General features: G+C 42.6%; 1 protein-coding gene across 1 annotated transcript in view; it reads right to left on the bottom strand.

The window, feature by feature from the left end:
* Positions 1–613: 613 nt before the first annotated feature.
* LOC139159138 (zinc finger protein 585A-like) overlaps positions 614–26,968 on the bottom strand; it is a 38,701-nt gene continuing 12,346 nt past the window's right edge. Inside the window, exons 2-8 of the mRNA XM_070736494.1 lie at positions 25,814–25,918; positions 21,398–21,524; positions 18,049–19,235; positions 9,340–9,783; positions 8,189–8,293; positions 3,799–3,925; positions 614–3,420 (exon numbers count right to left, since the gene is read on the bottom strand). Coding sequence (XP_070592595.1) covers positions 2,318–3,420; positions 3,799–3,925; positions 8,189–8,293; positions 9,340–9,783; positions 18,049–19,235; positions 21,398–21,524; positions 25,814–25,918 — 3,198 coding nt within the window. The 3' untranslated portion in view covers positions 614–2,317. The remainder of the gene's footprint in view (positions 3,421–3,798; positions 3,926–8,188; positions 8,294–9,339; positions 9,784–18,048; positions 19,236–21,397; positions 21,525–25,813; positions 25,919–26,968) is intronic.

The raw sequence follows: 26,968 nt of genomic DNA, 5'->3' as shown, positions 1-26,968 counted from the left end.
AGTGCTACTACTCCTGCTGCCAGAAACCCATGAGCCTCCATTCAGTTTCTTGTTTCAGCACAACCCGAAAGGCTGAAATTAACTCCAATGCTGCCTTCGGTCACAGCAGACCCTTCCCAACGCTCTCCCTGTCCTGAGAAAAGCAGCTGCAAGTCCTTCCCACCCTCGCGGGCCTCTCACAGACTCAGTGAAACAAGATTGCTTCCTAGAGTGGCACAATACTATAATCCCTCTATTGCTCTTGACTAGAGCGTCACATAAAGCAACTACCGTCTCTCGTCTTCAGTTAAGCATCCGGGCTTGACAAAGTTCTTCTGCGCATGCCCTGTTCTTTGCGGACGCTCGAAAGTCGGCTGAAGCTTTGTGGTAGGGAATGTTTGTTAGAGGAGTGGGAGGGGGAAAGCGCGGGTGAAGGGAATAGTCTCGGAGCAGGTAGAGCAGGACTGGAATAGAGCAAAGCCCCTTTGAATGGAATCTAGTTGGATTGCAGGTGCTGAGAGCCTGGGATTTCTTTTGACTTCCTGCCAGAAGAATTATTTCTATAGTGTATAATTATGTGATGTTATATATCGTTAAATACATACAGGTGGGTCTACAAAAAAACGGAAACACCTTGAAAAATCATCAAAATATCTTTTAATATGGTGTTGGTCCACCTTTTGCGGCAAATACAGCCTCAATTCTCCAAGGTATTGATTCATACAAATTGCGAATTGTTTCCAAAGGAATTTTAGCCCATTCTTCAGTTAAACACCCTCTAGTTCAGTGGTTCTCACCTTGGGGGTCTGAATGACCATTTCACGGTGGTCGCTTGAGACCATGAGAAAAGAGAAATTTCTCCTGGTATTAGGAACTAAAGCTTCTATTCTGGCATCTTGGAACATATTTTTACAATCTGACCAATCAGGCATTTACAGTGGGGGCGTTTCTCTGACCTTCCTGCCAATCAGCTCAAAGCTCTGTTGGGAGAATTGGCACTAGACTTATGGTTGGGGGTCACAACACGAGGAACTGTATTAAGGGGTTGTTGTCTTAGAAAGGTTGAGAACCACTGCTCTAGTTCTTTTAGAGACGATGGTGGTGGAAATCGACTTCTTATTTGAATCTCTAAAATCGACCATAAATGCTCAATAATGTTGAGGTCTGGTGATTGTGGTGGCCAGATGAGATGCTGAACTTCATTAGAATGTTCCTCGTGCCATTCTTTCACACTTCTTGCTCTATGGATTGGTGTACTATCATCTTGAAAGATGGCATCCCCCTCTGGAAACAGTTCTTGAACCATAGGATGAATTTGGTTGGCCAAAATTCCTAAATAGTGATGGCTGTTAATTCTTCCATGAAGAGAACTCATTGGCCTGGCGGTTTTCCAAGAAATAGCACCCCAGATCATCACTGAACCCCCGCCATGTTTGATGGTTGGGAGAATGCAGTCTGGATGAAATGATTCTTTTGGCTGTCTCCAGACATAAACACGGCCGGAAGTCAGAAAAAGGATAAACGATGATTCGTCAGAGAAAATCACATTTTGCCACTGCTTGAGGGACCATTTCATCCGGGTCCGCCTTCTGCCGCACAAATCCCAGCGACTGGTTAGGTCCCACAGAGTTGGTCTTCTCTGGGTCCCGTCGACTAAACAATGTTGTCTGGCGGGACCCAGGGGAAAAGCCTTCTCTGTGGCAGCCCCGACCCTCTGGAACCAGCTCCCCCCGGAGATAAGAATTGCCCCCACCCTCCTTTGCCTTTCGTAAGCTCCTCAAAGCCCACCTCTGTCGTCAGGCTTGGGGGAACTGAACTACTCTTTTCCCCCCTAGGCCTATACAATTTATGCATGGTATGTTTGTGTGTATGTTTGGTTTTAATAAGGGTTTTAAAAATTATTTTAAACATTAGATTTGTTCCATGCTGTTTATTACTGTTGTTAGCCGCCCCGAGTCTACGGAGAGGGGCGGCATACAAATCTAATAAATAAAATAAATAAATTTATATGGTCTCTATTCTGCGTGGATCATTTCATGAGAATTAAGTTGTCCCCTTTGAAGAAAGGTTTTTCCATATTCTCTACATTTATATGGCATCTCCCCTCACCCCATGAACTCTTCCAAGATTAATAAGATAATTTTTCAGAGTAAATTGCTTTTCGCATTCCATGCACTTGAATGGTCGCATCCAGTGTGTGTTCTTTCATGACAAATAAGATCTTTGCTCCAATTAAATCTTTTTCCACATTCCATGCAATTTTATGGTCTTTCTCATGTGTGCATCCTTTCATGATGAATAAGTTTTGTGCTTCAATAAAAGCTTTTTATCCAATCATTTATACCAACTCTGCCCAGTGGATTTTCTCATGCAATTTAAGGTGACCTTTCTGAGCAAAACCCTTTCCACATTCTGAACATTGAAATGGTTTCTCTCCTGTATGGATTCTCTCATGATTAATAAGAGTGCTTTTCTCAGTAAACGCTTTTCCACACTGTATGCATTTATGTGGTCTCTCCCCAGTGTGGGCTCTCTTATGACGAGTAAGCTCTGAGTTCTGATAAAATAATTTCCCACATTCTATGCATTTATATGGTCTCTCTCCAGTGTGGGTTCTCTTATGACGAGTAAGTTCTGAGTTGTGACAAAAGCTTTTTCCACACTCTGTGCATGTATATGGTCTTTCAGCCATGTGCATCTTTAGGTGGAAAGTTAGGCGCCATTTTTCAATAAAGCTCTTTCCACACTCCAGGCATTTATATGGTCCTTCCTCTGTGTCAATCTTTTGAGGGCAAGTAATATCACTACTCTCAGTGAATCTTTTTCCAAACTCCAAACAACTATTTGTTTTTTCACTTGTGTAGATCCATTGGTGGTAAATCAAATTACGCTTTGTACGGAAGTCACTTCCACACTGTGTGCATTTATATGGCCTCTCCCCTGTGTGGAGTCTTTCATGATCAGTAAGATATTGTTTTCGAGTGAAGCACTTTCCGCATTCCATGCATTTATAAGGTCTCTCCCCAGTGTGGGTCCTCTTATGACGAATAAGTTCTGCGTTCCAAAGAAAGCTTTTTCCACACTCGGTGCATTTATAAGGTCTTTCTCCAGTGTGAGTTGACTGATGGCGAGTCAGATTAGTGTTTGTAGCAAAGGCTTTTCCACACTCTATGCATTTGTATGGACTCTTACCAATGGGGATCCTCTGAGAGCAATGATTACATTTTCTACTGAAACTCTTTCCACACTTCATGCATATTTTCATCTTCTTTTTTAGACTTAAATCCTTATCATCGTTTACAAAACTTTGTGGTTTATGTTTCCTATCCTGTATTTTAGGTAACATAAAAGAGAAGGAATGGTTCTTTGAAGACACTGCCTTTTGCACTTTAAATATCTTTGGATTCTTGTAATTCTCATTCTCAATTTTATCACCATCACCTGGTTGTGGGAAAAAAAACCCAGAAATTCTTGTTAGAATTTATAAAGGGAAGTACCTCCTAGTCAAAAATATGCCTATCTCAGTATCAGATTTGATATCAGCAATTTGACAAAATAGGAGGTGTTGGGTTGAAATTGTTATCAATGATACCCCTAATAATATCCAATAAAATTTTCAGCCATGACCCATATTAAAGTTTTGTGTTGTTAGATCAATTTTCTGAGGCATTTCTCTCTAAGGCCTTTCACAATTTTACAGGCCATAGTCATTAGAATTCTTACCTCAATTATGCAATTGAGTGCATATATCTTCCTTATTTAATTCCCACTTAAAACATCTTTCTTAATCAACAGAACTCACAGCAAGAGGATCCTTACCCAGAGCGGCCATATTCATAGCAACTTCCAGCATGACTTCCCTGCACAAGGCCTTCTGGCTAGAATCCAGGAGTGCCCATTCCTCCTCTGTGAAGTTCACAGCCACCTCCTCAAAGGGATCAGAGTCCTAGAAACAAACAAACAAAAAAATCTTGCCCATATGACAATCCTCTCTTCTAGCAAAGAGTCATAAATCCTACAGTTGCACATAGTCCTTAAATCTTGGGAAGCAGTGGTGAAATCCTAATTTTTTTGCTACCAGTTTTACACCAGCTTGATGAGCATGGCAGGGGGAAGGATATTGCAAAATCTCCATTCCCACCCCATTCTGGTGCCAGGTATAGGTGGTATTTTCCAGTTCTTTGAACTACTCAAAATTTCCACTACTGGTTTTCCAAATTACTCATAATTTCTACTACTGCTACGTTTTAAAAGATACAAAATATAGCTTAGATGCATCCAAGTTGTAGAATGGCACTGCTTGGGGGATCCCTGTCCCTGGCCTGGAAGAATTCACCAAAAAGATTTTGCACAGAGATATCCGAGGGTGTCCAGGGGGAAAGCATTTTGAAATTCCCTGACATTTCCCTGTAACTTGTGATCTAGTTAAAGCGTGGTTGTAGATGACATCACACCAAACGGCTAAGCCATGGAGAAATATTGGTAGCTAAGGAAGCAAGTTGTTGCCACAGTTATGCTCATTTTTGCTTGACTCTGCAAGGCAGCACAATCCATTGTTTTTTTTACATGATTTTTCCCTGACTTTTAAACATTTTAATGCAGGTTTTTTCACTAAGTCCCTGATAATTCCCTGATATTTCCCGAACCACTGAATTCCCTGATAATTTCATGATTTCCCTGTTTTCCAGGTTTGCTGGACACCCTGTATTCCCTGGGCTTATCTCTCTGTCCCAGTGAAATAGCATTAGCATTTAGCATTTATAGCATTTAGATATATACTGCTTCAGAGTGCTTTATAGCCCTCTCTAAACGGTTTACAGAGAGTAAGCATATTGTCCTCAACAATCTGGGTACTCATTTTACCGACCTTGGAAGGATGGAAGGCCTTGAGCCTACTGAGATTCAATCTGCCAAACTGCTGGCAGCCAGTGATCAGTATAAGTAGCTTTCAATACTACACTCTAACCACTGCACCACCGAGATGCAAATTTGTTAGAAAACAGGATGTACCTATTGTTCTGTCTGGGTCACTCCGGAAGCTATGACCAACCCAAAAAGATAAGCCAGACACACCGGTTGAATCCAAACAGTTTTATAATAGCAAAGAGAAAAGAAGCCAACAGAAAATGTCCTTACAGATCAGGAAAACACTGGAACTCCAAATAGATACACAAAGGCAATTGTTCATACAGAAACACAGGATCCTTAATGCCAGACGAGGCTGTTGAGCTAACAGACACACACCTCCCACCAGTCTTCAAGGCTGCTGGGCCACGAGCCAGGAACAAAAACGCTGAGAGAAAATGCAGATAACTCCAACTCCACTGTGATAACACTCCACGCTGCCAGAATGGTTCTCATGCCTTATAAACCCTTCCCTGCTAATGAGGACCACACCCAACCCCCCGGTGTTCCTCATTCACCGCTGATACTAATGATAGCTTGTGCGTCGTCATTCAGGGACTCCAGAGACTCACAGCTACTTGCTTGAGAGAGCTCCCAGGGCTCCCAGGCCTTGCAATCGCTTCACTTTCGTGACGGCTGTCTGCACTGTCCGACTGCCAAGAACTCTCCTCTCCGCTCTCAGCCTCCCCCGGGCATGGAGCCAGCAGAGACGCAGCTAGTCTTTGATCTGGCTCAGGCTGAACCACAACACCTATTAAGAATTTTTTAGCTGTCCCATTTCAAAATGTTGTACGTGATCCTGAAAATATCAAATGACTTGATCAACAGTGTCTTAACATTAAAATTTCTCAGCTTTGATCTATAGGATTTTATATGAGAAATTAGTCCATCCTTTATTTTTAAATGGATATATTGGGCTATCACTGAAGAAATTTATAAGATGGGATAGGACAGTACAACAGAGGATAGGATAACAGAGTTGGAAGGGACCTTGGAGGTCTTCTAGTCCCGACTCCCTGCTAAGATAGGAAATCCTATACCTGTGATGGCGAACTTATGGCACATCTGTGATAGGTGGCAAGCAGAGCCATAGCAGAGAACACGCACGCGTGAGCTGACCGGTTGGTTTTTGACGTTGGGAAAGGCTGTTTCGCCCTCTGGACACTTTAGGGAAGCTTCCGGTTTGCCTTTTGGGCTGTTTTTCATACTCCAGGGCTTCAGGAAGCTTCCCAGAACCCTCCAGAGTGCAAACAGCAGCACAATGGGCAAACCGGAAGTGCGTTTTCTGAAGTTCTAGTTTGCCCGTTGGGCTGTTTTTTTACTATCCCAGGCTAAAGTGAGGCCTTTGGGCATGCACAGGGATGGAGGAGGATTGTGCGTATGGGCAGGTGTATCACAGGGGCTGCAAGCCTAGGGAAGGGGTGGTTGCACATGCACGCATGCTAGCGCACCCACACACACCCTTTTGGCACATGAACCAAAAAAGGTTCGCGATCACTGTCCTATACCATTTCAGACAAATGGTTATCTTCTGAAAAACTCCAGTGTTGGAGCATTTACAACTTCTGGTGCAAGTTGTTCCACTGATTAATTGTTCTAATTGTCAGGAAAGTTCTCCTTAATTCCAGGTTGCTTCTCTCCTTGATTAGTTTCTACCCATTGCTTCTTGACCTGCTCTCAGATGCTCTGGAGAATAGCTTGACTCCCTCTTCTTTTGTGGCACCACTTGAGATAGTGGAACACTGCTATCATATCACCCTTCTATCTCACTCCTTATTTTCATCAAACTAGAGATACTCAATTCTAGCAACCATTCTTTATGCTTTAGCCTCCAGTCCCCTAATCATCTTTGTTGCTCTTCTATGCACTCAACTTTCTCTGTAGTCTCAACATCTTTTTTACATCATAGTGTCCAAAACTAGATGCAGTATTCAAAACATGTCCTTACCGAGGTATTATAAAGTGGTATTAATTTCACATGATCTTGATTCTATCACTCCGTTTATCAGCCTAGAACTATGTTGGCTTTTTTGGTAGCTGAACGACACTGCGGCGGCCAAAATACCAATTTTTGTTCAATTGGTATTGTTTTGCTTTATGTCTTTAATTTTTTAACTGCTTTCCCCAAGTCTTTTCAAAGATGTTAAGAAGTGAAGATGAAGTGGCTGTGGGTTTTGCCTCCCAAGGACAATTCCATCTGTCCGTCCATCACCCTGAGGGGGGAATTATTGACCCCCTCGGAGAGGGTCCGCAACTTGGGCATCCTCCTCGATCCACAGCTGACATTAGAGCACCATCTTTCGGCTGTGGCGAAGGGGGCGTTTGCCCAGGTTCGCCTGGTGCACCAGTTGTGACCCTATATGGACCGGGGGTCACTGCTCAGTCACTCATGCCCTCATCACCTCGAGGTTCGACTACTGTAACGCTCTCTACATGGGGCTACCTTTGAAGAGTGTTCGGAAACTCCAGATCGTGCAGAATGCAGCTGCGAGAGCAATCATGGGCTTGCCTAGGTATGCCCATGTCACACCAACACTCCGCAATCTGCATTGGTTGCCGATCAGTTTCCAGTCACAATTCAAAGTGTTGGTTATGACCTATAAAGCCCTTCATGGCACCGGACCAGAATATCTGCGAGACCGCCTTCTGCCGCACGAATCCCAGCGACCGGTTAGGTCCCACAGAGTTAGCCTTTTTCAGGTCCCGTCGACTAAACAATATCGGCTGGCAGGACCCAGGGGAAGAGCCTTCTCTGTGGCGGCCCCAACCCTCTGGAACCAGCTCCCCCCAGAGATTAGGATTGCCCCTACCTTGCCTTTCGTAAACTCCTTAAAACCCACCTCTGTCGTCAGGCACGGGGGAACTGAGATATCTCCCCTTGCCTATGTAGTTTTATGTATGGTATGTTGTATGTATGATTTTTAAATAATGGGGCTTTTAGACTTTTAATGTTAGAATATTATTATAGACTTTTAATATTAGATTTGTTATTGTATATTGTTTTATCATTGTTGTGAGCCGCCCCGAGTCTGTGGAGAGGGGCGGCATACAAATCTAATAAATAACAACAACAACAACAACAACAATAATAAACTGTTCCAACATACAAGTTACATTTCCTAATACAAGCCTCTTGTGAATTGTTATTTGTCTGCATTCCTAAGACTATCTTCAAAGTTGAATCAGTAAGGCTCACTGGGTCATTCTGTGGATGTGGTTCAAATTCACATAGACTCGGTATTTGGCTTCGAAAGAAGCTCATGAATGAAGATGTTTAAATTTTTCAGAAGAAATCTATACTAACCTGGCAAGGTGGTCCCAGTTGGATCCTCTTGAAAAGAAGCTCTTCAGTATCATTGGATGAATCTCCTTTTTCCTGGATCTCTGCTGAAATCTCTATGAATGGTTCCTGCAGTTTTTAAAAAAAGCCTGGATTTCAAAATAATGGCAACCGGGATAAGATTCTATTAGGTCCAGACAAAAAACGATTTCAAAAATTTATAATTTTCTGCTTAAGTTCAACACAATCAATGAAGAGGTCAAAGGCACAATGGTAACATGGGCCCAAAACTTTATAGATATTCTATAAATTTAATTGAATGGGAGAAAATTTGGAATACAAATTATAAATTAAGATTGGCAATGTCATATAAGAAAAAATTGTAGAAAATATTTTACCACTGGCACCTTCCTCCAGCACGGCCTACTAAAATTTCTCATCACTCTGTTGGAAATGTAGAAAAGGTGTAGTGACTTATTATCACATATGGTCGAGCTGTCGAAACGCAAAAAATGTCTGGTTAAAAATTAAAAATTGCTTAGAGCAAATTATATCTCAAACTATTTCCTTAAAGCCTGAGCTCTCCCTTCTAGGTATTATGAGAGAGAAATTCAATAAAAAAAGACAAGTACCTAGTCATACAGCAAATATGGCTCAACGTGCTACCTGTGGCTCCCGTGCCATAGGTTTGCCATCACTGTTCTAAGCGATCCAGTTCATGGTTGTCCCTAAGGTATTTTTTAAAGAGGCAATTGGAGGGTTTTTTTTGGGGTGTGTGTGTGTTTGAAGACATTTCACTTCTCATCCAAAAAACTTCTTCAACTCTGGTCTTCAAAGAAAAACCGGAAAGTCCAATTGTCTCTTGAAAAGACAGCTTTGGAATAAATAAAAATGTCCAAAATTACCATGGTTAACAAACTTTCTTGATGAGAAATGGAATTCATTTAAGACATTATGTTTACATTCCATTTAAAGCTAATGATACTGAGGAAAATTTCTAAAAGGACTAGAGAACTTGGACGACCCAACTGAGATATATAAACATGTTTTTTTGGGGTGTGTGAGAGAAGTTATTCCCACCCACTATCTCAAGACTTGCTGTCTGATGTTTTTTGCTTGCGATTATCTGCAAGGAAAAGACAGAAGAAGCGTAGAAGAGGATGAAAGTCCCTCACCTGCCGCCCCTTTCCGGGCTCCGAGGAGGCTTCGGGACCGAGCAGGCAGCCTTCGGCCAGGGCCACCGCCTGGGCGCAGCTCTCCGCCCCGCACTCCCTCAGCCAGCCCGACAGCTCCGGGGGCAGCTGGGCCAACAGCTGCTCCAGCACCACCAGGTCCAGCATCTCGGCTTTGCTGCTCCGCTCGGGCCGCAGCCACCCTCGGCACAGCCGGTACAGCCGGCTGCAAAGCGCCCGGGGCCCCTCGGCCTCCCGGGAGCCGCAGCTGCGGAAGCGCCAGCGCTCAGCCTCGGAGCTGCGGAGCCCCTCGGGGAGGCCGCTCGGGCCGCCTATTCCTACGTCGAGCTCCCCGCCGCCCCCCGCCTGAAGGAGAGACCTCCGGGCGTCCATTTGTTCTCCGGTTTCAGCTGAGTCCCGACAGGTGGGAAATCCCTCCGAGGCCTCCTTCGGTTACGGCGGACCCTCCCCCACGCACTCGCCCCGCCCCTTCCTCGGTTTCGGGACAGCAAAAGCGCGGGCTCTGCTCCCTCACGGTTTCTGAGGCTGAGAAGAGCAGCACCGTCGCTCTCGCCGGCCTCTCACAGAGTCGGTGAAACAGGGTTTCCTCCTAGAGAGGCACAACACTATAACCCCTCAGGCTTTATTGCTCTTGACTAGAGCGTCTCATAAAGCAACTGCCGCCTCTCCTGTCCTCCGTTCAGCATCCGGGTCTGGCAAAGCTCTTCTGCGCATGCCCTGTTCCATGCTAACCGGTAAAGTACGTTCTGCTTCTGGAGGAACATTTGGTCTAGTGTGGCAGAGCACGCGAGGATGGAGAACTGTAGGTGACAGAGAATGATGGGTGTGTTGGAGCTTGAGCTGGGCTGCAATGAGCAAAGCCGGTTTGGGTAAAATTTGGTTGATTGCTGCTAGGATTTCTCCTCTCAGAATTGTCTTAGATGTGGATGTGTTCCTCGCACAGCCAGAAGAGAAAGAGATTTGAAAGGGGCTGCAAATTTGACAAAAGGAAGCCGAGGGAAACCTTAGAGCTATTATATTTTGTAATTACTAAGTAGATAGACATATGATAGATAGATACATAACAGATTTAAACTTAATATTAACCACTCCAAACTTGACTGTAAAAAATATGACTTCAATAACCGAGTTGTTGAAGCGTGGAACTCATTACCTGACTCCGTAGTGTCATCCCCAAACCCCCAACACTTTACCCTTAGATTATCCACAGCTGACCTATCCAGATTCCTAAGAGGTCAGTAAGGGGAGTACAAGTGCACTAAAGTGCCTTCTGTCCCGTCCTATTGCTCTCCTATACCATTCTTCTTTCCTATATTTATTCTATTCTTTGATATATTTTATTCCTATTTCTTCACTTCTATTCTTTCTTAGATATATTTTACTATGAGTTTATCCTCTATAACCTTCATCATGTATTTTACTATGTGTGTGTATATATACAGTATATATATATATGCTTTCGTAAATTTTCACGGGTATATGTATGTAGATTGTTCTGAGTTCGGGTTTTGCCCTGTGTAATATTTTGCATGTTTATGCGACGTTTCGGTGAAATCACATTCACCATCATCAGGCTGAAGTTTCCAAGCTTCGTGCTGTTACAACAGCACGAAGCTTGGAAACTTCAGCCTGATGATGGTGAATGTGATTTCACCGAAACGTCGCATAAACATGCAAAATATTACACAGGGCAAAACCCGAACTCAGAACAATCTACATATATATATATATATATATATATATATATATATATATATATATATATATATATACTGTATATATATATATATATATATATATACTGTATATATATATATATATATATATATATATATATATATATATATATATATATATATATATATATATATCCACTGAAACCCTCATTGTGTATTGGACAAAATAAATAAACAACTAAGCAAGCTGAGAGATTACTATCCAGATTCCCTTACTGTCAACAATGCAGAGTTCGTAGCAGATACTCACTCATTGCACCCAGAGAGAGTACTATCTGAGGTGAGAACGCCACCTCTATACCACTGCACCATTCAGCTTCACATCGAAATGATGGGATTTAATTTGCATTCTCCCACCCAAATTCTAAGGACAGGAGGTGACCTTTTGGACATAATAAGATTAACCCACCACTATTATAATAGCAAAAGAACACCAGGTTCACTACATCGCAGAACCCCCTGAAGCATTTGTTAGGACTCTGTTAAAAACAGTTGTGTTGGCAATATATAAACCAACAATGTAATGAGGCTTTAATTAGGTTTATTTGACTGATGGTGTTGCAAATTGCCATAAGAGGGAGCTAGAGATCACAGTTCTTTCTCCCAGATGATAGCTTGCTCTCTTTGATATTCTGTCTGACATCTGGTCTCTGTTGTAGCTAAACCGTGTTTGAACTTGGTATGTTTGTTTACTGTTTGTGACAAAGAAAAGCGGTAAGAAGACTTTGTAATATGATATTCTTTGGACTGTTATGCTGACTATTATGTGTATGACCTGGAATGTTTATCGGATTGTGCTACTTCTTAAAGTTTACTTTAAGAAGTAGCACTAACTTTAAGAAGTTACTGTATTTGTGTGTGGCTGAGTATCTATTAATAACTACTCTCATAAATGTTTCTGTGTGCATATCCTTCGAATACTCTGTGCATACATTAACAGCATTTAAATGTAATAGACTCCAATTCAGTGTCAGTTTTGCCCCTGGTATTTTCCAAGGTATCATGGAAAGATTTCTAAGCAAATTACCAAGTGTTATCTCATATTTCAAAGATGTATTAATAACTGCCAAAGACAAGGTGCAGTTGAAAGGCTTAGAGAGGTTCTCACAAGGTTTAGGGACCTAGCGCTAAAGCTAGCAAGTGCCAGATTGGGGTGCTGGAGATGGAGTTTCTGGGGTACCAAATCAATGGATCCAGATTACACCCTACAAAAGACAAGGTCAGGGTGATCAGGGAAGCCCCGGTGCCCACCCACAGAACTGAGCTCCAAGTTTTTCTGGGGTTGTTGAACTTTTGCAGCATCTTTTTAGGAAATAAGGTAACCATCACTGAGTCTTTACACAAACTGATAAAATAGCCATGTGGGTCTGGGGTCCATTGCAGAGCGCTGCATTCAAAGCAGTAAAAAACATCCTCTCAAAGGAAAGTAAAATGCTTTCAATTCAGCGTAACTCTGCCCGTGGTGTTAGTTTGCGACACATCACCCTTTGCAGTGGGGGCTGTGCTGAGCCACAGACTGCCTAACATCTGCGAGGTCCCCACTGCCTATTTCTCTAGGACTCTTTCAAGCACTGAAAGAAATTAGTCAATTAGATCATGAAGCCCTTGCTGCTGTAGCTGGAGTTAAGCGGTTTCACGAATTCCTATTCGGCCGAGATTTGGAGCAGAATGAAGGCAAAACGCTCCCTTTCCCTTGACCACCCAAAAATGGTACCCAAGGGAATCCTGCCTGCTTCAAACAACATAAAGGCGGCACTTGAACATCTGTTACAATAACCACCGATACACTTGGCATCCATGAATCTATCTAATAGATTCCTTGTAGCTATTCAGGCTGACAACTGTCACCTCTTCTGGAAGTCAATTCCAAACACCAATGATCTCCCTGGGTGAAGACATATTTCCCTTTATTTGTCCTCACTTTCTTACCTATGAACTTTAGGGAGTGCCCCCTTGTCTGTTGTAATCATAGGTTTATAGGCACTGAAATTTAGGAATAAAATATTACTGGAGAGTGATGTTTTAAGCCTAATGGGTGCTGTATAAAACCTTAATTCTTCCTCTATTGAAAGGAAGCAACAGTCCAGGCTGAATAAGCAAGTTGCAGAATCCATGGTTATGTGGAAAACAATTAACTTGATATACAACATGAAGAAAACCTATAGCTAACTTCCATATAAGGAAATATATGCCTTACTCTCATTCCTTTAAACACACAATCCAGGAAAAGGCAAAGAATGGAGCTTCCGTTAATTACCTATAGGGAAGTCACAAGGAGATTGCCTTATATGGTGCATGAGTGAATGGTAGTTGGATGGCTTAATGTATGTGGCGTTCGCAAATTGGTTATTCTGTACCACATGTCAGGAAAAGTAAAATACAATAAAAGGAGCGATCTTGATTTAACAGAGGTCGTCTCATCGAGAAAACTTTCTCTGTCGCTTCATTCTGATGTGGCAATCATGGCATCCAGTGCCTCCCTAGAGGTCGACCCACTGGGGGAGGGCTGTTTGCCTTCACTTGTCCTAGTATTGTGTGATAGAGAAAATAATTTTTCTCTATTCTCCTTTTCTATCCCACACATGATTTTATACACTTCGATCAAGTAACCTCTTAAACGCCAGCTTTCAAGGCTGAAGAGACCAAGGCGTTGCTACCTGGTTTCATAAGGGAGGTGCTCCATTTCCTTGATCATTCTTGTCCTTTTTTGCATCTTTTCCTGTTCCAATATATCCTTTTTGAGGTACGGTGACCAGAACTATACACAGTACAGTACTCCAAATGTGGTCTCACCATCAATTTGTATAGAGGCAATACAACATGCTGACCTATTTTCAATTCCCTTCCTAATCATGCCAAGCATGGAATTTGCTTTTTTTTACTGCTGCTGTCCACCAAAACTCCAAGATCCCTTTCTTGGGTAGTCTCAGAAAGCTTGGTCCCCATCAGTTGGTAGGTATAATTGGGGTTCTTTGCCCTAATATGCGTAACTGCACTTGTTTAGGTTAAAATGCATTTGCCACTTTGTTGTCCACTCACTCAATTTTGAGACATCTTTCTGGAGCTCCCAATAATCAGTTTCACTTTTCATTACCGAGAACAATTTAATGTCATCAGCAAACTTTGCTACCTCAATATTTATTATTATTATTATTATTATTATTATTATTAATTAGATTTGTATGTCGCCCCTCTCCGAAGACTCGGGGCGGCTAACAACAATATAAAAAGACAATGTAAACAAATCTAATATTAAAAACAATCTAAAAAACCCCAATTTAAAAAACCACTCATACATACAAGCATACCATATATAAATTCTATAAGCTTAGGGGGAAGAGAAATTTCAATTCCCCCATGCCTGACGACAGAGGTGGGTTTTAAGGAGCTTGCAAAAGGCAAGGACGGTGGGGGCAACTCTGATATCTGGGGGGAGCTGGTTTCAGAGGGTCAGGGCCACCACAGAGAAGGCTCTTCTCCTGGGTCCCGCCAAACGACATTGCTTAGTCAACAGGACCCGGAGAAGGCCAACTCTGTGGGACCTAACCGGTCGCTGGGTTTCGTGCGGCAGAAGGCGGTCCCAAAGATATTCTGGTCCGATGCCATGAAGGCTTTATAGGTCATAGCCAACACTTTGAATTGTGACCGGAAATTGATCGGCAACCAATGCAGACTGCGGAGTGTTGGTGTAACATGGGCATACCTTGGGAAGAATTTACTTAGAATTTACTTCTACATCCAGATCATTAATGAATAAATTAAAAAGTAAAGGTCCCAAAACTGAATAGGCAGGCCCCAACAGTCAGCCATACCAAATTCATTCAATTTTCTCTCCTTCACATCAAGCCAGGGATTGCAGCCGGGATCCCACCTGCCCTTGATTACACATCCAGCAGGAGGGGTTCTGGTCCCTGTCCCCGGGTCCTCCATTCTCTCATATAGTCATACACTGATTCTTCCCTCCAATTTAAAATAGTATAAATCTAATCTAAAATATCAATATCAAAAATGCAAAGTTACAATGAATTAATATAAGTAAAATAGAATAAATCAGTCCATTCGGCCAGGTCTTGCCTATTTCTTGTGATGATTAATATAGTAATAATATTTAATAGCAGTCTTGAGTTTGAGGAGCCTATCAGTAAAATAAAGAGTCGAGGAAAGGTCAATGATGTCCATAAAATTAATGTCCATAAGATTAATGTCAGCCATAATGTCCACTTCAGTCTTAGAACAGTAGGAAGGGAAAATAGGTCCCGGGGGGGGGGGGTAGTGGGGATGCCAGATTTTACAATCCTAAAAGGCAGAACAACGGCAGTGGTAATCCCTCAGTAGTTGGAAATTCCTCACCTCACAATTTCTCTCAGGAGTCATCTATGGGCCTCAGCATCTGACACTTTGTCTGAGATGATCAAAAAAGAAGTAACAGCATCCCTAGCACGGCTCCTGTTGTAATCATAGGTTTATGGGCACTGAAATTTGGGAATAAGATATTACTGGAGAGTGATGTTTTAGGCCCAATTGTGTGCTGTATAAAACCTTAATTCTTCCTCTATGGAAAGGCAGCAAAGTCCAGGCTGAGTAAGCATCCTGAAGAATCTATGACCACGGGGAAAAGCAATTTAACTTGGTATGCAATATGAACAAAACCTATAGCTAACTTCCATATAAGGAAATATATGCCTCTCTCACATTCCTTTGCTAATCACCAGTAAACACACAATCCAGGAAAAGGCTTCTGTTAATTATCTATAGGAAAGTCATGAGAAGCTTGCCTTATATGGTGCAAGAGTGAATAGCAGTTGGAGGATGGCTTAATGTATGTGGCGTTCGCGAATTGGTTATACATGTCAGGAGGAGTAAAATACAATAAAAAGGCGAGATCTTGATTCATTCGAGGTCGCCTCATCGAGAAAACTTTCTCTGTCGCTTCATTCTGATGTGGCAATTATGGCATGCTGTGCCTCCCTAGAGGGCGACCCACTGAAGGAGGGCTGCATACCTTCAGGCTCCTCATAATTGCCCTCACCTCCATCGTCCATCTCCCCATCATCTTGACCAATCTCTCTCTCTCTCAGCAATCCCAGTAACCAGAGCTGTAGCTGCAATCTCCAAGCACAAAGGTTGTTACTGGGGGTGAGGCTCGTAGTTCTCTATCTTGGCTGGTCTCTCCTTCAGTTGTACCTCCAAGCCTCTCTAGCACGCCTACTCGCCAGCTTATTCACCTCTGCATTTGGGCGACATCTTCCGCAGCCCTTTGCTGCTGAATCTTTGGCGTTCAAGCTCATGTGATGTTATTTTGGCTCCTCTATTCCCTAAAACTTCATCAGTTATATAGACCACATTTACTGCCAGGCTAGATGTAAGCCTTACAAACTGTTTAGTTTGCCTCTGCTGTTTTCTGATGTTAAAAATAAAAAAATGACATTAAAATAACCGGTCGCAGAGCACCTCAGCTTTCCTCCACACAGGTGGGGGGGGGGGGGGAATGCAGTGGTGTAGTGAAAATAGAGTTCCACCCCAGAGCACCCAATTCGCACTGAAAGATGTTGAAATAAAAGCCACGGCCACAGTGTGGTAGTAAAAAATTTGGTAGCCCTTCACTGCCTCCACCATACAATACAGTGGTACCTTGGTTCTTGAACGCCTTGGTTACCCTACATTTCGGATACCAAACAAAATTTTCGGCAAAAATGTGCTTCGGTATCTCAACAAAATTTCAGATACCGAACAGCCACAGAAAATTTTGTTTATTATCCCAAATGTTACTGCCGCTGTGTATGCCTCCTGCATGTTACACCCCCTCTCAGCAACATGGGGGGGAGGGGGGGCTGCATCCACTGAGTCCCAGGGCAACTGGGCAAAGCAGCTGCCACAAGATCTGAGGGGACTTGGTGAGACAGAATGGGAGTTGGAATCCGAGACACCCCTCCTGGCCGCCCGCTTAACAGCCTCCCACTCTCTATAGTCTAACTGCACCAAGCTGCAGGAAGGGTGGAGGCAGCTGCAATACTGGCAGCTTTGGGCAGCTCCTTTCCTCGAGATGGCTCCAGCGAGTTGGCTCCACTGGCTTCCCTTCATCATGTGACATTCCCGGTGCTGCTGCTCCTCGAAGGGAAGCCAGAGAGTTGGTACCGCAGATAACAAAACGGGAGAGTTGGTACCGCAGGTAACAAAACGAACCACTGAGGGAAGGAGCCCCCCGAAACTGCTGGTATTGCAGCCGTCCCCACCCTTCCTGCAGCTTGAAGTGGTTAGACTATAGAGAGTGGGAGGCTGTTAAGCGGGCGGCCAGGAGGGGTGCGTCGGATTCCAACTCCCATTCCGTCTCACCCATTCCCCTCAGATCTTTATCCCATAGGAAATAAAGGAAATAGATTTAATTGGTTCCCAGCAAGTCAACAGGGGCTGGGAACCAATTAAATCCATTTCCATTATTTCCTATGGGATAAATTAATTTGGTTCTCGACCAAATCAGTTCTCGATCACACTCCTGGAACGAATTGTGGTCGAGAACCGAGGTACCACTGTATATAGTTCTTCCCGCCCCCTGCCAGATGTGGACTCTTACATGAGTAAATGTCTTATCACTGTTTCTCCACACCACATATATTTTATATAATTTCTATTCTGCGTGGATCTTTTCATGAGAATTAAGTTGTCCTCTTTGAGCAAAGATTTTTCCATATTCTGTACATTTATATGGTCTCCTACCCCTCCCGTTTCAACTCTTTCAAGATTAGTAAAATAATTTTTCTGAGTAAATTGCTTTTCGCATTCCATGCACTTGAATGGTCACCTCCAGTGTGTGTCCTTTCATGACCAATAAGATCTTTGCTCCAGTTAAATCTTTTTCCACACTCCATGCAATTTTATGGTCTTTCCCACATGTGCATCCTTTCATGATGAATAAGTTTTGTGCTTCAATAAAAGCTTTTTATCCAATCATTTATACCGACTCTGCCCAGTGGGTTTTCTCATGCAATGTAAGGGCTCCTTTCTGAGCAAAACCCTTTCCACATTCTGTACATTGAAATGGTTTCTCTCCTGTATGGATTCTCTCATGAATAATAAGACCGCTTTTCTGAGTAAATGCATTCCCACACTGTATGCATTTATACGGTCTCTCCCCAGTGTGAGTCCTCTTATGACGGATAAGATTTGCATAAACAGTAAACCTTTTCCCACACTCTGTGCATTTATATGGTCTCTCTCCAGTGTGGGTTCTCTTATGACGAACAAGTTCTGAGTTGTAACAAAAGCTTTTCCCACACTCTGTGCATTTATATGGTCTTTCCGCCATGTGCACCTTTAGGTGGAAAGTTAGGCACCATTTTTCAATAAAGGTCTTTCCACACTCCAGGCATTTATATGGTCCTTCCTCTGGGTCAATCTTTTGAGGGCACGTAATATCACTACTCTCAGGGACTCTTTTTCCAAACTCCAAACAATTATTTGTTTTTTCACTTTTGTGGATCCAGTTATGGTATTTCAGATTACCCCTTGTATGGAGGTCGCTTCCACACTTTGTGCATTTATATGGCCTCTCCCCTGTGTGGATTATTTCATCATCAATAACATTTTGTTTTTGAATGAAGCACTTTCCACACTCCATGCATTTATAAGATCGCTCCCCAGTGTGGATTCTTTCATGATCAGCAAGATATTGTTTTCGAGTGAAGGACTTTCCACATTCCATGCATTCATAAGGTCTCTCCCCAGTGTGGATTCTTTCATGATCAGTAAGAAGGTTTTTTTGAGTGAAGGACTTTCCACATTCCATGCATTTATAAGGTCTCTCCCCAGTGTGGGTTCTTTTATGCCGAGTAAGTTCTGAGTTCTGACAAAAGCTTTTTCCACACACGATGCATGTATATGGTCTTTCAGCCATGTGCATCTTTAGGTGGAAAGTTAGGCGCCATTTTTCAATGAAGCTCTTTCCACACTCCAGGCATTTATATGGTCCATCCTCTGTGTCAATCATTTGAGAGCAAGTAATATCACTACTCTCAGTGAACCTTTTTTCAGACTCCAAACAAGGAGAAGGAAATGAGAAGGAATGGCTCTTTGAAGACACTGCCCTTTGCATTTTAAATATCTTTGGATGCTTGTAATTCTCATTCTCCATTGTATCACCATCACCTGTTTGGGAAAAAAAAATCCAAGAAATTCTCATTAGAATTTAAAAAGTGGGGTGAAGTATTTCCCAGTCAAAAATATGCCGAACTAAGTATCAGGTTTGGTATCACCAATCACCAAAGTAGAAGATGTTTGGTTGAAATTATTATCAATAATACTCAATTATATCTAAGAGATTTTTCAGCCCTCAACCATATTAAGGTTTTGTGTTGTTAGATCAATCTGCTGGGGTCTTTCTCTCTAAGGCCTTTCATAATGCTATAGTGAGCATTTCTGCCAAGGCCCTCACTGTTTTCTAGAAGATTGGCTGTGATGACAACCTTGGACAAAATTGCCCATGAAGTCATGAGGTCAGCTGGTTTATGACATGGAGGTCCTGGCAGTTAAAGGGAAGCAAAGGGATGTGTATGGGATTTTTGCACATGGGATTTTCAGTGGATATTAACTACATACCTTGTGATCCTGCTTTTCCTGAAATTAGGGAAGATTTTATAGGTCAGTCATTAGAATTTTCACCACCACGTTTAATTCCAGGACACTTTCAATGCTTCCTTTGGGGGGGGGGGTCCTTTCTAGCTCCCTACAAGGTGGCACTTGTGCACCCCCTCCTCAAGAAGCTTTCTCTGGATCCAGCTGTATTCAATGGCTATCATCTGGTCTCCAACCTTCCCTTTATGATCGTTGAGAAGGTGGTGTTGCTCCAGTCGATTATCTGGGCCCACAACAGTCAGGATTCAGGCTCAGCTACAGCACGGAAACTGGTTTGGTCGTGCTGACAGATGATCTCTAGAGGGCCTGGGTTTATCCTCTATCTTGGTGGTTCTTGACCTCTCAGCGGCTTTTGATACCATTAACCATGGTATCCTTCTGCGCTGGCTGGAGGAGTTAGGGAGTGAGGGGCACCATTTTATGGTGGTTCTCCTCCTACCTCTCTGGTCAGTCGCAGTCAATGTTAGCAGGGGGTCAGAAGTCGACTCCTAGATCCTCCCTTATGGGGTTCCTCAGGGGTCAGTCCTCTCCTCCCTGCTGTTTAACATCTACATGAAACCGCTGGGTGAGATCATCCGAGGGCACGCGGTGAGTTACCACCAGTATGCTGATGATATTCAACTATACATTTCCACCCCGTGTCCACTCAGTGAAGCAGTGGAGGTAATGGGCTGGTGTCTGGAGGCTGTTAGGGTCTGGATGGGATAAGACGGAGTGGCTGTGGGTTCTGCCCCCAAGAACACATTACTCTGGAACAGGGTGGACTTTCGATCCCGTCAGAGAGGGTCTGCAACTTGAGCGTTCTCCTCAATCCACAGCTGACCTTGGATCTTATGGCTGTGGCGAGGGAGGCGTTTGCCCAGGTTCACCTGGTGCACCAGTTGTGGTCCTATTTGGACAGGGAGTCTCTACTCAGTCGCTCATACCCTTATCATCTCGAGATTCGACTACTGCAATGCTCTCTACATGGGGCTACCTTTGAAGAGTGTTCGGAAACTTCAAATTGTGCAAAATGAAGCCATGCGAGCAGTCATGGGCCTTCCCAGACATGCCCGTATTTCTCCAACACTCCGCAGACTGCATTGGTTGCTGATTGGTTTCCGGACACAATTCAAAGTATTGGTAATGACCTATAAAGCCCTACATGGCATCGGGCCAGATTACTTGCGGGACCGCCTTCTGCCATGTGAGTCCCAGCAACCGGTTAGGTCCCACAGAGTTGGCCTTCTCCAGATCCTGTCAACCATACAATGTCGCTTGGCAGGGCCATGGGGAAGAGCCTTCTCTGGGGGGGGGGGGGCGGCCTTCTGGAATCAGCTCCCCCCAGAGATTCATACTGCCTCCACCCTCCTCATCTTCGGCAAGAGTCTTAAGACTCATTTATGTCGCCAGGCCTGGGACAATTAGATCTTAGCTCCCAGGCCGACGAATGTTTCTATGATTGTTGTTTGAATGGGTATGTTTGATTTTTAACATAATAGGGGATTTTAGACCAGTTTACTCAATTTTAACTAATTGGATTTAGCTGTTGTATTCTATTGTTTTTTTATATGTTGTAAGCCGCCCCAAGTCGTCGGAGAGGGGCGACATATAAATCCAATAAATAATAAATAAATAAATTCCCACTTAAAACATCTTTCCTAATCAACGGAACCCAGAGCAAAGAGGATCCTTACCTAGAGCAGCCATATTCATAGCAACTTCCTGCATGACCTCCCTGTACAAGGCCTTCTGGCTAGAATCCAGCAGTGCCCACTCCTCCTCTGTGAAGTTCACAGCCACCTCTTCAAAAGGATCAGAGTCCTAGAAACAACAACAAAAAATCCGCATATGACAGTCCTCTTTTATATTTTCTTTCTTAATTCCAAAAGAGAAAATAAAGCTATGCAGGAGAACAAATGGACATTTTTTTCTAGCCATCTAAGATACGTATACCTGCAGGTACACGTAGTCCTTCATGGTCCTTCAGACACTAACAGAAAAAAAAAAGTCAAATACAGAAAATGGAAAGAGGGACACATAACCAAGGCGGAGTTATAACAAACAGCAAGAATCTGCAAACAAAAAATAAGGACAACAAAGGCCCAATAAGAACAAAACCTTGCAATAAAAGTCAATGACAACAAAAAAGGCTTCTTCCAATACATAAACAACAAGAAAAATAAATCAAAGAAACAGTTGATACACTCATAAGAGAACACGAAAAAGAAATCATAGACAAGAGAGACAAAGCAGAGCTGCTCATTACATATTTTGCATCAATTTTCATACCAAAAGAAACCACCAACCAAGAAACCAGCATCACAGCCACAAAAAACAGTTTTGGCACAGAATTCAACATAACTAAAATCATAGTAAGAAATCACCTGAGACAATTCAACAACTACAAATCAACAGGACCAGATGGACTACACCCCAGAGTCCTAAAAGAACTGGCAGATATCATCACAGAACCACTACTCCTTATTTTCCCCAAATCATGGAACACAGGAGAACTACCGGAAGATTGGAAATGAGCCAATGTAGTCCCCATCTATAAAAAAGGGAAAAAAACAGACCCAGGCAAATACAGACCAATAGGTCTGACATCTATACCTGAAAAATACTAGAAAAAATAATTAAAAAACAGCTCTGCCACTACCTAGAAACAAACAAAATAATAATCAACAGTCAACATGGGTTTGTCAGGAATAAATTATGCCAATCTCATATCGTTTTTCAACACCATAACCAAATCAGTAAACCAATGTACAGTAGTCCCTCACCTATCGCTGGTGTTACGTTCCAGACCCGGCTGCGATAGGTGAAATCCGCGATGGGGAATTTATCGACTGATAGTACTTATTTAAGTATTTATATTGTAATTGTTTGGTAAGTTTTCATTGTTTTAAGTGTTTATAAACCCTTCCCACACAGTATTTAATTTAGATACAGTATTTAAATACAGTATTTACAATTTTAGATATATTTTTTTTGAAAAACCTGCCGGTCGAGTTCCGCGGGCTGTTTAAATCTGCCGATCGACTTCCTCAGAAACCCGCAAACCAGCGAAGATTTAATGATTTTTCTCATTAATATTTCTTGAAAACCCGCGATGAAGTGAAGCCGCAGTAGGTGAAGCGCGGTATAGCGAGGGACTACTGTAATGCAATTATGTTGGCTACCCCCCGCCAGTTTGGTGTTGTCTGAAAATTTGCTTAGTTTCCCCTCTAGTCTCTCATCTAAGTTGTTGATAAATATGTTGAAGAGCACTGGGCCCAAAACTGAACCCTGAGGTACCCCGCTGCCTATCTCCTTCCATTTGGATTTGGATCCACTGAGGACTACTCGTTGGGTGCAGTTGGTCAGCCAACTGTTAATCTATCTTCATGTGTTGTAGTCTATCCCACTTTTTTCCAATTTGTAGAGTAGTAGGTTGTGGTCTAATTTATTAAAATCTTTACTAAAGCCCAAGTATATTAAACAATAAACAATAACAACAGAGTTGGAAGGGACCTTGGAGGTCTTCTAGTCCAACCCTCTGCCTAGGCAGGAAACCCTACAATACTTCATACAGATGGTTATCCAACATCTTTTTAAAAACAGAACAACAGTGGAACAGTTTGCCTCCAGAGGTTGTGAATGTTCCAACACTGGAAGTTTTGAGGATAGACTCAAAATACAGAAAGAGCTAGATAGATTAGTACTGTGGGCTCAAACTAACAAAATGAAATTTAATGTTGAAAAAAGCAAAATAGAAACATAGAAACATAGAAACATCTTACACCTAGGTAAAAAAAATCTAAGACACGCAAATTGAGAGAAACCACACTTAACAGCAGTGACGGTGAGACAGATCTCGGAGTCTTGGTCGATAGCCAACTAAATATGAGCCAGCAATATGCAGCGGCAGCTAAAAAAGCCAACACAATCTTAAACTGCACCAACAGGGGGATAAACTCCAAGACTAAGGAGGTACTAATACCACTCTATAATGCCCTGGTCAGGCCACACCTAGAGTACTGCATTCAATTTTGGTCACTTCACTAAAAAAAGGACATTGAAACTCTAGAGAAAGTACAGAAAAGAGCGACCAGAATGATAAGGGGACTGGAAACCAAGACATACGAAGAGAGGTCGCTGGAACTGGGCAGGGATAGTCCAGCAAAAAGGAAGGCCAGAGGGGACATGATAGCAGTATACAGATATTTGAGGGGTTGCCACAGAGGGGGGGGGGGGGTGTCACACATTTTGCTCAAAGGTATCCCCTGGGTTTATTTTTCTATTCCAGTGAAACACAAATTTGTTAGAAAACAGGATATACCTATTAAGATTTTTCTGTCCTATTTCAAAATGTTGTACATGATCCTGAAAAATATGTCACTTGACCAACAGGGTCTTAACATTAAAACTTCTTTGACTTATAAGATTTATATAAGAAATTTATCCATCCATTATTTTTAAATGGATATATTGGGCTACCACTGAAGCAATTTATAGGATAAGCATAGGATAGACAAAGGATAAGATAGGATAGGACAAGACAGGATAGAATAACAGAGTTGTAAGGGACCTTGGAGGTCTTCTAGTACAATTCCCTGCTTAGGCAAGAAACCCTATACCATTTCAAACAAATGGTTATCTTCTGAAAAACTCCAGTGTTGGAGCATTTACATCTTCTGGAGGCAAGTTGTTCCACTGATTAATTGTTCTAACTGTCAGGAAAGTCCTCCTTAATTCCAGGTTGCTTCTCTCCTTGATTAGTTTCCACTCATTGCTTCTTGACCTGCTCTCAGGTGCTTTAGAGATTAGCTTGTCTCCCTCTTCTTTGTGGCACCCCCTGAGATATTGGAACACTGTTATCATGTTACCCCTAGTCCTTTCTTTTCATCAAGCTAGGCATACTCAATTCGAGCAACCATTCTTTATATTTTAGCTTCCAGTCCCCTAATCATCTTTGTTGCTTTTCTCTGCACTCAGTAGAGTCTCAACTTTTTTTTTCATTGTGATGACCAAAACTAGATGCAGCATTCAAAATGTGGCTTTATCAAGGCATTATAAAGTGGTATTAACTCCACATGATCTTGATTCTATCCTTCCATTTATCAGCCTAGAACTCTGTAGGCTTTTTTGGCAGCTGAAGCACACTGCAGCTGCCAAAATACCAATTTTTCTTCAATTGGTATTGTTTCATGTCATGTCTTTAATTTTTTAACTGCTTTCCCCAAGTCTTTTCAAAGATGTTGATAAAGATTAAATTGTTCCAACATATAAGTTACATTTCCTAACACAAGACTCTTGTGAATTGTCGTTTGTTTACATTCAAAGGATTATCTCCAAAGTTGAATCAGTAAGGTTCACTAGGTCATTGTAGGGGGACATCAGATTCAAATTTACATAGTGTTGTACATACTCTTGATCAGTTGGAGGAGGATGAAGATATTGAGGACTCAGATTCAGATAGTGTTTATGAAGTAGTGGGGGGCCCGGGGTTACAGGTAGTAGGACAGGTGGGCGACCATCCACAGGATGGGGCTATGAGTTCAGGATCTAGTGAGGGAGAATTAGAGGCACGCTGGGTTAATCCTAAATTCAGAAGAATTCAGAAACGTAGAGAGCAAAGGTCTGGAAGAAGATACATGTATTAAGGAAATGAATGGATTAAATAATTGGGTGAGGTAATTGGCACGTCATGGGACTAGTAAAGAAGAAGGGTGGAGTTTCAATGTTGCCGAACAAAAAGATGTCGATTTTTTATGCCGCTCTCCAAGTAAGCAAAGTATTCTGTGTGATTAACTGTCTGTCTGCTGTTTTTTAGTGAGCATACTTTTACGAAATAAATCTTGTCTAGCAGAGCAGAAGAAGGAATGTAAGGAATGCAATTAAGAGAGATTACCGAGCCAGGAGAGATACGCCAGTATGAAATGCGTGTATAACCGGAAGAGAAGAGAATAAAATGGAGTTTCTTTGTTTATGAAATAATGTGTTTGATAAAAGTTATTTGCACTTGCTGAATTTCTACCAGAAACCAGAACACATAGAGTCAGTATTTGGTTCTGAAAGAAGCTCATGAATGAAGGTGTTTAAAATTTTCAGAATAAATCTACACTAACCTGGCAAGGTGGTCCCAGTTGGATCCTCCTGAAAAGAAGCTCTTCAGAACCATTGGATGGATCTCCCCTTTCCTGCAGCTCTGCAGAAATCTCAACGAATGGCTCCTGCAATTTAAAAAAAAAAGGCTGATTTACAGTCCAATTTCAAATTACTGTAACAATGTTAGTTCGTTGGACTTAAATTATTCCTCTCCACGTGTATTTTTCCAAGTCAAATCAAAATGAGAGAACTTGAGAATTCCTGCTCTGTGGGTTGTTGTTATTTCTAGACAAACGTCTCCCACTTTTGCGAGTTGCTTCTTTTTTTTATCTCCTATTTCAGTGTTTCCCAACCTTTTTTGAGCCGCGGCACATTATTCATATTTTCAAAATCCTGGGGAACACTGAAGCGGGGCGGGGCGGGGGGGGCGGGCTAAAGAAAAGTTTGGACAAAAAAACCCTCTCTCTTCCTCCCTTTCGCTCTATTTCTCCCTCTTTCTCTCTTTTCCTTCCTTCCCTTCTTTCTCTCTCTCCATCCCTTTCTTTCTTTCTTCCTCTTTTTTTCTCTCTTTCTCTCTCCCTCCTTCCCTTCCTCTATGTCTTTCTCTCTCCCTTGCTCTCTCTCTCTGTCTCTCTTGCTATCTCTTTCTTGCTTTTCTCTCTCTCTCTTGCTCTCTCTCTCTCTTTCACTGTCTTGCTATATGTCTCTTTCTTTCTCTTTGCCTCTCTTGCTATCTCTCTTTCTTTCTCTCTCTTTCTCTCTCTCTGTCTCTCTTGCTATGTCTCTCTTTCTTTCTCTTTCTCTTTCTCTCTGCTTCTCTTGCTAAGTCTCTCTTTTTCTCTTGCTATGTCTCTCTTTCTTTCTCTCTCTCTGCCTCTCTTGCTATGTCTCTCTTTCTCTCTCTCTTTCTCTATCTCTCTTTCTCTTTCTCTGCCTCTCTTTCTTGCTCTGTCTCTCTTTCTCTGCCTCTCTTGCTATGTCTCTCTTTCTTTCTCTCTCTCTCTCAGCTGACTGCAAGCGGGAGCCCTGACGGCGGCAGCTGGACGTGCTGTTGGACACCGTATATGCCAGGCCCGCAGCGCCAGCAGCACGTCCAACCGCCACCGTCAGGGCTCCCGCTTGCAGTCAGCTGAGAGAGAGAGAGAGAGCTCCCTCTCGCCGCCGACATCTCCTCG

This window comes from Erythrolamprus reginae, chromosome 2, assembly GCF_031021105.1.
Source record: "Erythrolamprus reginae isolate rEryReg1 chromosome 2, rEryReg1.hap1, whole genome shotgun sequence".
NCBI lineage: Eukaryota > Metazoa > Chordata > Lepidosauria > Squamata > Dipsadidae > Erythrolamprus > Erythrolamprus reginae.
The sequence above is the reverse complement of the archived record's forward strand: the minus strand, read 5'-3'. Positions and strand labels throughout refer to the sequence as shown.